Source organism: Lepidochelys kempii, chromosome 16 (assembly GCF_965140285.1).
Source record: "Lepidochelys kempii isolate rLepKem1 chromosome 16, rLepKem1.hap1, whole genome shotgun sequence".
NCBI lineage: Eukaryota > Metazoa > Chordata > Testudines > Cheloniidae > Lepidochelys > Lepidochelys kempii.
In genome coordinates this window covers 5,928,573-5,940,968 of record NC_136395.1, presented here as the reverse complement: position 1 = coordinate 5,940,968, position 12,396 = coordinate 5,928,573, and the positions used below count along the sequence as shown (strand labels likewise).

At 56.1% G+C, this 12,396-nt stretch overlaps 1 protein-coding gene across 4 annotated transcripts in view; it reads right to left on the bottom strand.

Moving 5' to 3' along the window:
• The window catches only part of TRAF2 (TNF receptor associated factor 2), a 50,555-nt gene extending 46,065 nt beyond the window's left edge, over positions 1-4,490 (bottom strand). For 2 of the 4 annotated variants that reach the window (XM_073314135.2, XM_073314139.2), the window contains exon 1: positions 835-887. In XM_073314135.2, the coding sequence (XP_073170236.1) occupies positions 835-882 (48 nt within the window). In that variant the 5' untranslated portion in view covers positions 883-887. Of the gene's footprint in view, positions 1-834; positions 888-4,090; positions 4,118-4,416 lie in introns of those variants that run through there. The other 2 variants (XM_073314136.2, XM_073314137.2) reach the window with 2 other exon arrangements.
• Between the last annotated feature and the right edge of the window lie 7,906 nt (positions 4,491-12,396).

The following is a 12,396-nucleotide window of genomic DNA, read 5'->3' as shown; positions in this document are numbered from 1 at the left end:
CTGTGGAGGCCACCTTTTTGACACGTATAGGTCTGTATATTTCCCACAGTCCTATTTCCCAGCATTTTGGGCAATGTTAAGTAGGATGTGAGGCAAGCGTGAATCATGCAGAAGTGGCGAAGTTTCAGCTTTTCTTGCTGAGACCACACTATTGTGCCTACTGGGCGGCATTTAGGTTAAACGGCTCTGCGGCAGCCAGGGATCTCCCGCTAGGGAGTCTCTTTGACTAACGAGGAGCGGCTTAACGAAAGCAAGCCCTGACTCGAGCCATTCAGTCTGATCACCAAAGCCCAATTCAATTCGAAACAGAAACAAACCCGGAGCAAAGGCCAGCAGCAAAGAGCTTTCCCAAGGGCTGACAGGCGCCACGGCACCAGGCGCCCGGAGCGACCCACCCGCCAGGCGCGCACGGGGCTTCCCACGCGCGCCAGCGCCCGGGGCCGCCGCCGCTGGAATTCCCCTCAGCACTTCCCGTCCCGAGTTCCCCGCGCCAACGGCTCCCGCTCGAACACCCCGGCCGCCCGCGAGGCCCCCGGCCGCGCTTCCCGCGCCGGGCCCCGCCCACGCACGGACCCGAGCCCAGCCTCCCGCGGGACAGGGGCCGCTCCCGCGCCGCCCCGCCCGCCCGCCCGCCCGCTCGCTCGCTGCCGCCAGGCGCAGCCGCCGGCCCGGGCCCCACACGCTGCGCGCGCCCGCCCCGCCCCGCCTCGCCTCGCCTCGCCCCGCCCCGCCTCGCCTCGCCTCGCCTGGGGCCCGCAGCCCGCCCCGGGCCGGACACTGGCCGGGCGCCGACCGCCCTGAGCCCGCGGGCGGCCGGGGAACCGCCCCGCTTACCGGCAGCCTCGCTCCGCTCCCCGCCAGCCACACCGGAAGCACCGCCATAAGCCACGCCCAGCGGACACGTCCCCCGGGCCCCGCCCCCGAGGGCTAAGCCCCGCCCCCGCCCGGTGGCGCTGCCAGAAGTGGCCGTTGGCGGCGGTTGAGGGGCAGGTTGGGGGACGGGCGGCGGCGGCCCCCTCCCCCTCGGCCCGACCCACGGGGCCCCCGCGCCTCCGTCACCCCCAGCCCCACCGCACCCTGCCCCCCCAGCCCCGCACCTCCGTCACCCCCTGCCCCACCGCACCCTGCCCCCCGGCCCGCGCCTCCGTCACCCCCTGCCCCACCGCACCCTGCCCCCCCAGCCCCGCACCTCCGTCACCCCCTGCCCCACCGCACCCTGCCCCCCGGCCCGCGCCTCCGTCACCCCCAGCCCCACCGCACCCTGCCCCCCGGCCCGCGCCTCCGTCACCCCCTGCCCCACCGCCCCCTGCCCCCGACCCCGCGCCTCCGTCACCCCCTGCCCCACCGCCCCCTGCCCCCCGGCCCGCGCCTCCGTCACCCCCAGCCCCACCGCCCCCTGCCCCCCCAGCCCCGCACCTCCGTCACCCCCCTGCCCCACCGCCCCCTGCCCCCCGGCCCGCGCCTCCGTCACCCCCTGCCCCACCGCACCCTGCCCCCGACCCCGCGCCTCCGTCACCCCCTGCCCCACCGCACCCTGCCCCCCGGCCCGCGCCTCCGTCACCCCCCTGCCCCACCGCACCCTGCCCCCCCAGCCCCGCACCTCCGTCACCCCCTGCCCCACCGCACCCTGCCCCCCCAGCCCCGCACCTCCGTCACCCCCTGCCCCACCGCACCCTGCCCCCCCAGCCCCGCACCTCCGTCACTCCCTGCCCCATCGCACCCTGCCCCCGGCCCGCGCCTCCGTCACCCCCTGCCCCACCGCACCCTGCCCCCCGGCCCGCGCCTCCGTCACTCCCTGCCCCACCGCCCCCTGCCCCCCGGCCCGCGCCTCCGTCACTCCCTGCCCCCGACCCCGCGCCTCCGTCACCCCCTGCCCCACCGCACCCTGCCCCCACGCCCTGTGCCTCCGTCACCCCCTGACCCACGACACCCTGCCTCCCAGTCCCACGCCTCCGTCAACCCCTGCCCCTCCGCACCCTGCCCCCACGCCCTGTGCCTCCGTCACCCCCTGACCCACGACACCCTGCCTCCCAGTCCCACGCCTCCGTCACCCCCTGCCCCTCCGCACCCTGCCCCCCCAGCCCGTGCCTCCGTCACCCCCTGACCCACCGCCCCCTCCTCCCCTCGCCTGTGCGTCTGTCACCCTCCTCCCCTCGCCTGTGCCTATGTCACCCCCAGACCACGGCACCCTGGCCCCGTCCCCCTGCCTACGTTACCCCTGACTCACGGCACCCTGCCCTCCTTGCCTGTGCCTATGTCACCTCCAGATCCACGGCAACCTGCCCACTCTGGCCCTGTACTTGGGTCACCCTCTGACCCATCCCCTCATGCCCATGGTACCCTGCCCCTCCCCTCACCAGGTCCTTTGCCTGTGACACTCCTAACCCCCCAGACCTGTCCCTGTCACCACCTGTCCCCTTCTCTCGGCCCTGTGTCTGTCTCACCCCCATCCCAGCACCCTGCACCCTCCCCCCAAACCCACAACACAACACAGTCCGCCTGCACCTCATGTGTATCCGTCCCTGTGTTAAGGCTATCTTGGATGCAGATCATAGTTCTCTCCCCAGATCTCCCAGGAAGCATGTTCTCTACTCCTTCCTCAGAACAACTAGGGGGTTCTTAAGAGGATGATCTAAATCCCCCTTCTAACCTGCCGCTCCCACACACAGATCTCCAGCCTCATCGAGGGCCCCTCTAGAATGGAGGAGAGGGGAGAGCTGTGTGCAGAGTCCACCACTTCCCGCACACATCCAGAGATGATCCTCCAATCTCCACACACAGTTTGTAAGCTCCTCAGGGTTGTCTCCTTTCATTTTGCTGAGCTGTAAATGCCAGGCACATCCATTGTGCCACAGAAGTAGACAATACTAAGACATTAATAAAGCTTCTCAAAAGTCCCAAGTGTCATAGCTTTCCCCCCACTCTCCACCCCCTTGCTTTAAGTTAATAAAGAATCACAGAAATTCCGCTCCCTGCACTTTCCGTAATCAGACACCTCATGCAAAACACTGCTTTGCCTGACTTGGGGCAGCTGAGGCAGCCACAGCTCTTCCCAGCATCGTTCAAAAGAGAACCCCTTACTAGACAGAATGAAAGTGAGTGCTGAGGTCTCTGTTTCATTTCTCAATTCCCTGGTGGATGCTAGTTTGGGGAATGAGGTGCTGTTATCTGAGACAGCCAGACTCAGAAGAACATCTGGGTACTACTACTTGCGTTCATCCCAACCTCAGCATGATGGGATCCCAACACCTTACAAAGCTACAGAAATGAAAGTACTTCTCAACAGCGTGCGATCTTACAGAAACCGAGGTGCCCAATAGCACAGAGTCAACAGCAGAGCTGAGACTATAACTTACATCTTGTGTCCCCCAGTCCCGTTCTGTAATCACTAAACATACTGCCTCCACCCTGCAGAGGCCCACAGCTTTTATCCTGTGCTTGAGAACAGCAGGCCCTTATTGAAAGCCCATTGAAGTCAATGGAGACTCACACAGACTTTGGATCAGGCTCATTCTATAATCCCCCAGGGCGAAATCCTGACCCCCACGGACTTCAATGGAGCCAGGATGGCATCCATACAGTACATGTGTGTAATCCTTCAAATGAATTCTTTTCAAATGAATTCTTCAGACTGCTAGAAAACCTTAGTCCAAGCCTTTCAGCCCAAGGTGCCTAGGTCAAATCCAGCCCAGTGTGGCAGTGGTTCAAAATCAGTGACTCCTGTCAGATGAGTTGCTGATCTCGGTCAAATCCTTAGTGGACAGGTCGGTGCCTGCACCACCATGGGAGGCTGGTATCAAAGGTCAAGGCAGGCTAAGCCTCCACTAACCCAGGCCTTGCCTCCCTCCCCCTCTCCCCTGAAGCCAGCAGAGACTTAGCTCCAGCTGGCAGCCTGGAGCTGGGCCCCGCCAGGGGCAGCCCGGGGCTGGGCCAGCAGGGCAAGGCCTCCACCAGCCGTGAGGGGAGGGTGCTCCTCCTGCTGTGGGGGGAGCATCCAAAGGTGGGGTTCATACCACCACCATCAACTAGCCCCTGTTGGCAGCCTCAGCAGAGGGGTCCATGGACTGCATGGGCACTGGAAAGTACTCACCCCCCTGAGGTGGTCTTTAGAAGTCAAGCTGATTAGCAGGGCAGTTTAGCTTCTATCCAATCTATCTGTGTAGGCATCTGTCTTGCATCAATAATGCTGCAGCCCGTTGGCTGGGTACATGATGAATTTCACTCCTCGTAAGACAATCTATCCCCCACTTGAGGTTCCCCACTAAGAACTCTAGGCAATGCACATCTTCTCCATGCCATACAGAACACCTGCAGACCACTCTGAGGCATGTGGGCTAAACCCCAGGATGAAGACTGGCCTCCAAAGGCTCTTTAACACACTTGATTACCTTAAACAAAGCAGCAGAGCTCCCTTACCTTTGAGAAGAGTGACATTGCTCATTCCAGCTCTGAGAATCAGCTCTTGGCTGAGCGGTGGTTGCTTAGAACAGAAAGTGGAAGTGAGATGCATGCCTAGAGGAGAGTCAGCAGGGGGCTGGCTTTGTTTTAATAAGAACTGAGGAGAAGGGAATTGAAAACCAGAACCCTGTGTGACGTTCCAGGCCATCAATAGCCTCCCATAGGTGCTTTCACAGGGGGAACTTGGCTTTGCTAAAGGTCAGGCCAAAAGACCTGTGACTTTTACAAACACAGGTGTACATTTCAAAGCAGATCATTCTATTCTGCCTCCCTAACCACCCCATAGAGATCATTTGATACTTAGCTTAGCAAATCTAAGTCCTTTTTGGGCAGTGCAAGGGCTCTTGGGTCTCTTCATTGTGTCCCCACCATCAAGAATACCATGTCTCAGTGCCACAGGGCTGAGGTCTTCAGTGCTCTTTACACTAGCCGGGTGTGAAGTAGTCAGATTGTCCTCTTCCCAGGAAGCTCAGTTCACCTGGAGCAAGGAGAGTCCCCAGCAGGCACAGAGCTGGCATATTCAGGTCTGCACCACTGCCCTCATGGAAGCCGCTGGGGCAGGGGGATCTATGCCACAGCTATTCCCAGGTGTTAGATTGGCTCAATGGAAGGGGTGGGGGGAGGGGGCATTGCAGCTAGAGTGCAAGTTATGGCAGTCCCTGAGGCAGCTATAACCTACACACTAAGGACTGAATCGGTCCCTGGCAAGCCCTGGGACAGCGCTGCTGGTCCCCACACTGGGGCTTAGTCCAGAGCGGGAGTCACATACACACACCCCAGCTCCTTCAGCATCCAAAGGGGACTGTGGGCTACTCTGGAGCTTGTCAAGAAAAGCTGCTTCTTGTAGGGCTGGCCCAAGCAATTCTGGGGCCTCCCACAAAGCCCCTAGCTGCAATGCTCCAGGTTCAGTGTGCAACCTGCTCCCCAGCTGGTGACAGGAGCAGGTACCAGGCCTGCAGTTGAGGGAGCTGATAGATGACAGGGAGAGTGATTAGCCAGATTTGGGGGGTGTTTGTGCAGTGAATTGGGGGACTAGTGGATGGAAGTATTCTGTAAATGGGGAGAGCCTCAACCAGGGCTCCTTGCCTCCACCACCCCACACTGGCTGGACTGACCCCGCTGTGGATGCACTTGTAGGGTTCCCACTCTCAAGTCCCAGGCAGCTGGCTTTACAGCAAAGCTTGGCCAGCCTCCTTTGGGGCCCTCTGTGTAGAGGAGGCAGGGGGCTTTTGCTGCTATAACCTGCTTCCTTGCCTCAGCTGTTCTTCTCCCACTGCCGGGTGGGGGTGCAGCCTCACCTGGAGCAAGGGGTGTAATGCCCAGCTAGGCAGACGTCCTCTCGCTGGAGCGCTAAAAGCAGGCAGCAGCGAGGGGCAGCACCCTGAGCACAAACCCACTTGGGCTCTGTGAGTACATACTCAGGGGGGCTAGCTCGTGCCACTACTTGCAGCTGCCCAGGCTACTGTGGCTACACAACTATTCTTAGCGCACAAGGTTGGTGAAAGTTAGTGTGAGTCTGTCTGTGTGAGCCAGGAATCACCCTGTGATGGGTTAGAACCCTGGGGAAGTCACCTGATGTGCTGAGATACCACTGAGTCTACCTGTTCTGCCAGCCTGGGCCCCCTTTCACCTGTCTTGCTAAGCCAGGCTCTTAAAACATCCTCTAACACACACAGGCAGGGCCATACCCAGCTGCAGATCAGCTCTGGGAAGACTCAGCTTAAGGGATTTGCTCCAGCACTCAGATATCCACCTCCCTTGGAGTACAGACCCAAAGATATATTATATTTGCCTCTTCCCTCAATATGGAAGAGGGTATGCACAATTTCTCACACTCCTTCCTCCCCGATAGAAATCACATAACCCGGGTTCTATTATAAACCAGACATAAATGTATTAACTATAACAGGTGTATTTTAAGTAGTTAAGGAGGTAGCAGACAGAACAAGGCAGATTACTAAGAAAATAAAACAGAGCATGCAAACTAAGCTTAATACATTAAAGAAACTGGTGACATGTGAGTTCTCACCCTAAATGTGGTTCTAATAATCTTCTTCACAGGCCAGATGCCCTTCCAGTCTGGGCTTAGTTCTTTCCCCCCGTTCAGTCTTAGTTGTTTCCAGACATCATCTTGGGTGGAGTAGCAGGAGAGAACTGACCACCAGGATTACCACACTTCCCACCATTAAATAGGATTGGCATAAGGTGGGAGTCCTGTGTTTCCTAGTGTGACACCCCCCCCTTCCCTTACAGTGGAAAGTTCCAAGTCGTCTCAGGCAATGTTTTAGACAACACAAGACCACCTGACTCTGTGGGGCCCTTGTAGCCATTCTTCACAGGCTGACCCCCATGTTTATAGGGAAACTAAACTTTTTTTACAGTCAATTGTCCTTGTTGATGGGCCATCCGCCCTGTCTGGCTTTTCCATTGTTGTACCTGAAGTGTTGGCAATGGGCGTCACCCAAAGTAGCATAGTTGAAATACAGAGATATAGTCAGTATACCTAACTTCAGATACAGAAATGATACAGGGACACAAATAGGATAATCACATTCAGTAAATCTTAACCTTTCCAATGATATCTCACATGAGCCATCTTGCATACAATATATTTCAGTTGTCATATTCATAATCATATTTTCATAAAGCATAGGGAATGCCACATCACACACACCCCTCAGCTCCAAGGGTCTAGGTAACTTGAGATCGCAGATTGGGGCAGAGGCAGGGAGAGTAATCAGAGAACAGGCAGAAGCTGCCCCTCTGCTGTCTAGTGATCAGTGGAGCTGGGAGGGCCCATGCCTTGGAGGGACAGTTATGCACACACACCAGGGCAACTGGGGACTTGGGGAGCTGGACTGGAAGCAGCTCAGGGCAGGTCTACCTTGAAACACTGCAGTGGCGCAGTTCCATAGAGCTTCAGTGAAGATGGTGCTCAGGGCATAACCTTACTCTCTGTGGGTCTGCAGCGTCTTTTAACGGCGAAAAAGCCTTACATGGAAATATTCTACTTTACCTCTTGTGGTGAAGTGGGGTTTCCCCCTTGTTATGTTGCATGTGAATGCTACTGTCCTGTATTAATACTGTATGTGCCTCGGCGTCCCTGTGTACTGTACCAATGGCTAGGTGGTAGGAATAAGGGTGTGTGGCTTTTGCTAAGACCCTTGGGGGCAAGTGAGGCTGCCCAGCTGCCTGCACATAAGCTATGGCCGATGCCCTTCGTAACCAAAGCATCAGGAGGGGGATGCAACCAGGTGACATTTTGCCTAGGAAGCAGGACAAAGCCTCGGGGAGGAGCAACGTGTTTTTTCGGAGGCCAGGCAAGGGGGTCTAACTCAGGCTGCTATGAGGGACTTGAAGAGGCGGAAGACCAAGGAGTCTGGCCTGAGGTTCCCCCCAGGATGGACTTGGCTGAAAGTCACTGGTCAACTAATAAACCTTCCGGTTTACACCCTGCCTAAGAGTCACGACTGACTGCGGCGCTGGGGTGCAGGGCCCTTTGGCTTCCTCAAGAGCCCCGCTTAGCCAGACTCGCTGCGGAAAGTGTATGGTGAACCAGGGTGCTGAATGCTCTGAGGTCAGATCCAGGAAGGCTAAAGCTGTGGTGGCTTCTTGCCCTGGCAACACACACCACTCCCAATAAGGCAGATGAACTTTTCTTGATGGCCAGTCAGAATCAGGTCATCTGGGGAACTCCAACTTCTGCATGGTGTCATTAGCAAAGTGTTGACGTCTGGCAGTTTTGATCATGGGGCTGGGGCCTGGAGTTGGTTCCCAAGAATTTCCTTTTGGACCCCAATTTATATAGTGAAATTTGAGTCTTGCTTAGTTGTACCTTAACCCACCATTTTACTAAATTACTAAACAATTTTCTAACCAATTCTAACATATTGTAAAACCATTCTTCAACCAATCCTATCCCACCACTTTAATTGATTTATACCTAGCAAAATTAGTTATGCAACAGACAAACAATTAGAGAACCAGGCAGAGACCCTACAGATAAACAATAGAGAAACTGGGATCATTAAGACAAAACAATAAAGAAGTAGGGATTTCACAACCACAACTTGTTGATAAGTGATTTCTCACCAGACAGAATGCCAGCAAACAAAATTTTCTTTAAGACATCTTAAGATTTGTTTCTTTATCTGGTGATGATGGGTAATATGAGGACAGGAGCCTTCTTAGCAGCTCAATACTACATTGTTTTAATGGTATTTAGATGTAATATGAGGATGTAACATTCTGCTTTTTAGCTCATGGCTGCTGCGCTCCTAATATGGCTGCAGACAAGGCCTCAGACCTTACAAATGGCTACAGGAAAAGGCCTTATCCTTACAGTCCCGTCCTTAATGATATTTTTACCAAAGCGGTCATTACTCAGACCGCTGAGCTTGGGCTTGCCTCCTTGGTATAATTAACAAGGGCTTTATTTGACTTTGCATGCCAGCTTCCTGTATTCTCCGAACCATTCCCTTCATCCAGCAAGTCAAACCAATTATGCTAACTAACAAAACCAACTGGATTCTAATCACCACCACAATGGAGTGAACCATTATATTTAGCATACCACTTGTAGAAGGTGACCACCCTAATAGTGTTTCCCACCAAGGTAATGTCTTGCATCTGTCATAGTTTTCAGTTCATGAGTGATTTCTGTATCATCATGCTGTACTTCAATATGTATATGTTCTGTTTGCGCAATATATTGTAAATGCAAATGTATCATAGGATGGATTAACAATTTTCTTAACATGGTCATATACATGCCCAAGGTTACAGGCATTCATCACAATGTAAGTTTAAACCACAATTGTATCACAACTTTTAGTCCTTGTAATATTGCAAAAACATCTGTTAATTAAATAAGTGTAACCCCCAAGGAGATGACCTACATTCCTGGGGCTCTGTCTTCCGGCAGCTCAGGGCGAGGCACGCTGTCCCTGGTAGGGCGGGGGAGCCATGGCAAACTCAGAGTCTGCCCGGCAACCAATAGGGAGTAAGATGCCCTCCCAGGCAACTCAGGAAAGGGGCAAAGCCATTTTGGAGTCATTCTGGAGCCAGCCAGGGCAAGGGCAGGACTGGCTGTGTGGGGAGCTGGGGAGTCCCAGGCCAGCATGCAGGGTTCCCCCGAGAACTGGCCTCTAGGGACCTGAAAGCAAAATCCCTCAGCTGGGCTTTTCCTTCTCCACTGATGACTCCTTGTTTGTAGAGTTTTGCTGGGAAACCTCCCCAGCCAGAGTGAGTTTGCCCTCCAGCTCCCCAGGTGAGACCCGTCACCACACGGTCAGCTCTGCTCTGGCTGCTTGTTTTAAGCCATGAGGACACATTTTCAGCCTCGTAACTATATACATGGAATTACAACCTATAACATCACTGTAACAACAGTTACTACAACAACAATGCTCAGTGCATCATGAGCCTTCCGAAGACACCTGACATGACGAACTTTGCATTGCACACAATCATATTATAATGATGAACATGGAGGTGTAGAGTGTTCCCAGATGTGAAAGTAAGCCGGTATGGTCCGGCGTACCGGCAAGAGCCAGTACGCTGTGCCGCACCAGATTGGCTTCCCCGGTGGTGATTTAAAGGGCCTGGGGCTCCTGCCACTGCGGGGAGCCCCGGACCCTTTAAACCACCTCCAGAGCTCCGGCAGCGGGGCTTGGGCTGGGGCTCCCCGCAGTGGCCAGAGCACCGAGCCCTTTAAATCCCCACCTGAGCCTGGCTGCCAGAGCCCCAAGGCTCTGGCAGCCGGCCCCAGCAGGGATTTAAAATGCCTAGAGTTCTGCGGCAGCCGGAACTCCAGGCCCTTTAATTCACCCTTAAGCCCAGGGGCTCCCAGCCACCTCTGCAGCTGGTAGCTCTGGGGTGATTTCAAGGGTCCGGGGCTCCCAGCCAGAGCCTCGGGGCCTTTAAATCGCCTCTTCCAGTTGAGGCCATGCCTCTTCTGGTTGAGGCCATGCCCCCACTCAGGACTCCAGCGTACCGGTAAGTCCTTTAAATTACTTTCACCCCTGGGGTGTTCCCCCAAGGTACAGAGTGTCACACCTGGCCCAACTCCAGAGCCCTCATCCCCAGCTGGAGCCCTAACCCCCCACATGCCCATACCCCCTGCCACAACCCTGATCCCTCTCCCACCCTCCGAACTCCTCGCTCCCAGCCCAGAGCACCCTCCTTTACCCCAAACCCCTCATCCCCAGCTCTACACCAGAGTCTGCACCCCCATGTGGAGCCCTCACACCCCCCTGCACCCCAATCTCATGCCCCAGCCTGGAGCCCACTCCCGTACTCCGAACCCCTGAGCACCAGCCCGGAGCTCCTCTCCTGCACCCCTCATCCCTCATCTCCGGCCCAACACCAGAGTCCGCAGCTGGAGCCCTCACCCCTCTGCACCCCAACCCACTGCCTCAACCCTGATCCCCCTCCTGCCCTCCGAACCCTTCAATCCCAGCCCAGTTTACCCTCCTGCACTCCACACCTCTCATCCCCAGCACCACCCCAGAGTCCGCAGCCCCAGCCCAGAGCCCCTCCCACACTCTGAACCCCTGAGCCTGAAGCACCCTCCTGCACCCCTCATCCCCAGCCCCACACCAGAGTCTGCACCACCATCTGAAGCCCTCACCCCCCCACACACCCCAACCCCTTTCCCCAGCCCAGAGCTCCCTCCCTCACTCTGAACCCTTGAGCCCCAGCCTGGAGCCCCCTCTTGCACCCCAAATCCCTCATCTCTGGCCCAACACCAGAGTCCACACCCCTAGCTGGAGCCATCAGCCCCCTGCACCTCAACCCCTACTCCAGCCCGCAGCCCCCTCCCACATCCTGAGCCTCTCATTTCTGGCCCTGCCACAGAACCTGCACCCCCAGCCCAGAGCCCATACCCCCCCACACACCCCAACTCCCTGCCTCATCCCAGAGCCCCCTCCCATACTCTGAATCCTTTGGCTCCACCCCAGAGCCCCCTCCTGTACCCCAAACCCTGTGGCTCCATCCCAGAGCCCGCCCCCCCAGCGACAGCCCTCACCCCCTCCCGCATCCCAACTCACTGCCTCAGCCCAGAGCCCCCTCCCACACCCTGACACCCTCATTTCTGGCCCCACCCCAGAACCTGCACCTCCAGCCAGAGCCTGAACCTCCTCCTAAACCTCAACCCCCTGAGCCTAACCCGGTAAAAATGAGCAAGTGAGCGAGGGAATGGGGGATGCAGTGAGCGGGTGGGTGGGGCTCAGAGAAGGGACGGGGCCTGAGAGGATGGGCAGGGATGGGGCAAGGGTGTTTGGTTTTGTGTGAATAGAAGGTTGGCAACCTTAGCAGAGACCCCTGCCCGTTCCCGCCCCAGCCTCAGGGGCGTGCTGGCCACTTTCAGGAGCGGCGTGGGGCTGGGGCAGGCAGGGAGCCTGCCTTAGCCCTGCTGCACCTCTGGACTTTTAGCAGCCGCAGATCATGATTGATTGACGGAGGCTCCAGGATCTATAAAAAGATATTGAACTTTATAAAGCATTGAGGTATCTTAAGGGTTAAATGCTAAATACCAAAGCCAAACAAGACTTGTTACCTGTGTCTGGCAAAACGTGTCTGTCAGTTTTGCAACTTTGAATGAAAGATTCAAATGGATTTTTAGTGGCATTATTTAAAAAAAATCAAAACAAAACTAATTCATCTTAATCTGGGAGTGTTGGTTTACGTCCTTAAAACCTTACATATTTACACACACACAGATACATACATTCTCTTTTCATTAACATCCCTTGCACTGCTTTAATTTTTACTCAGCTCTACATTGATTACATATTTTATACATTTGGAGGCAGTTAAGTTCAATAGAAACCCCTTATGTTCTTTTAGCCCTGGTCTACACTACGAGTTTAGGTCAAATTTAGCAGTGTTAGATCGATGTAACCTGCACCCGTTGACATGACGAAGCCATTTTTT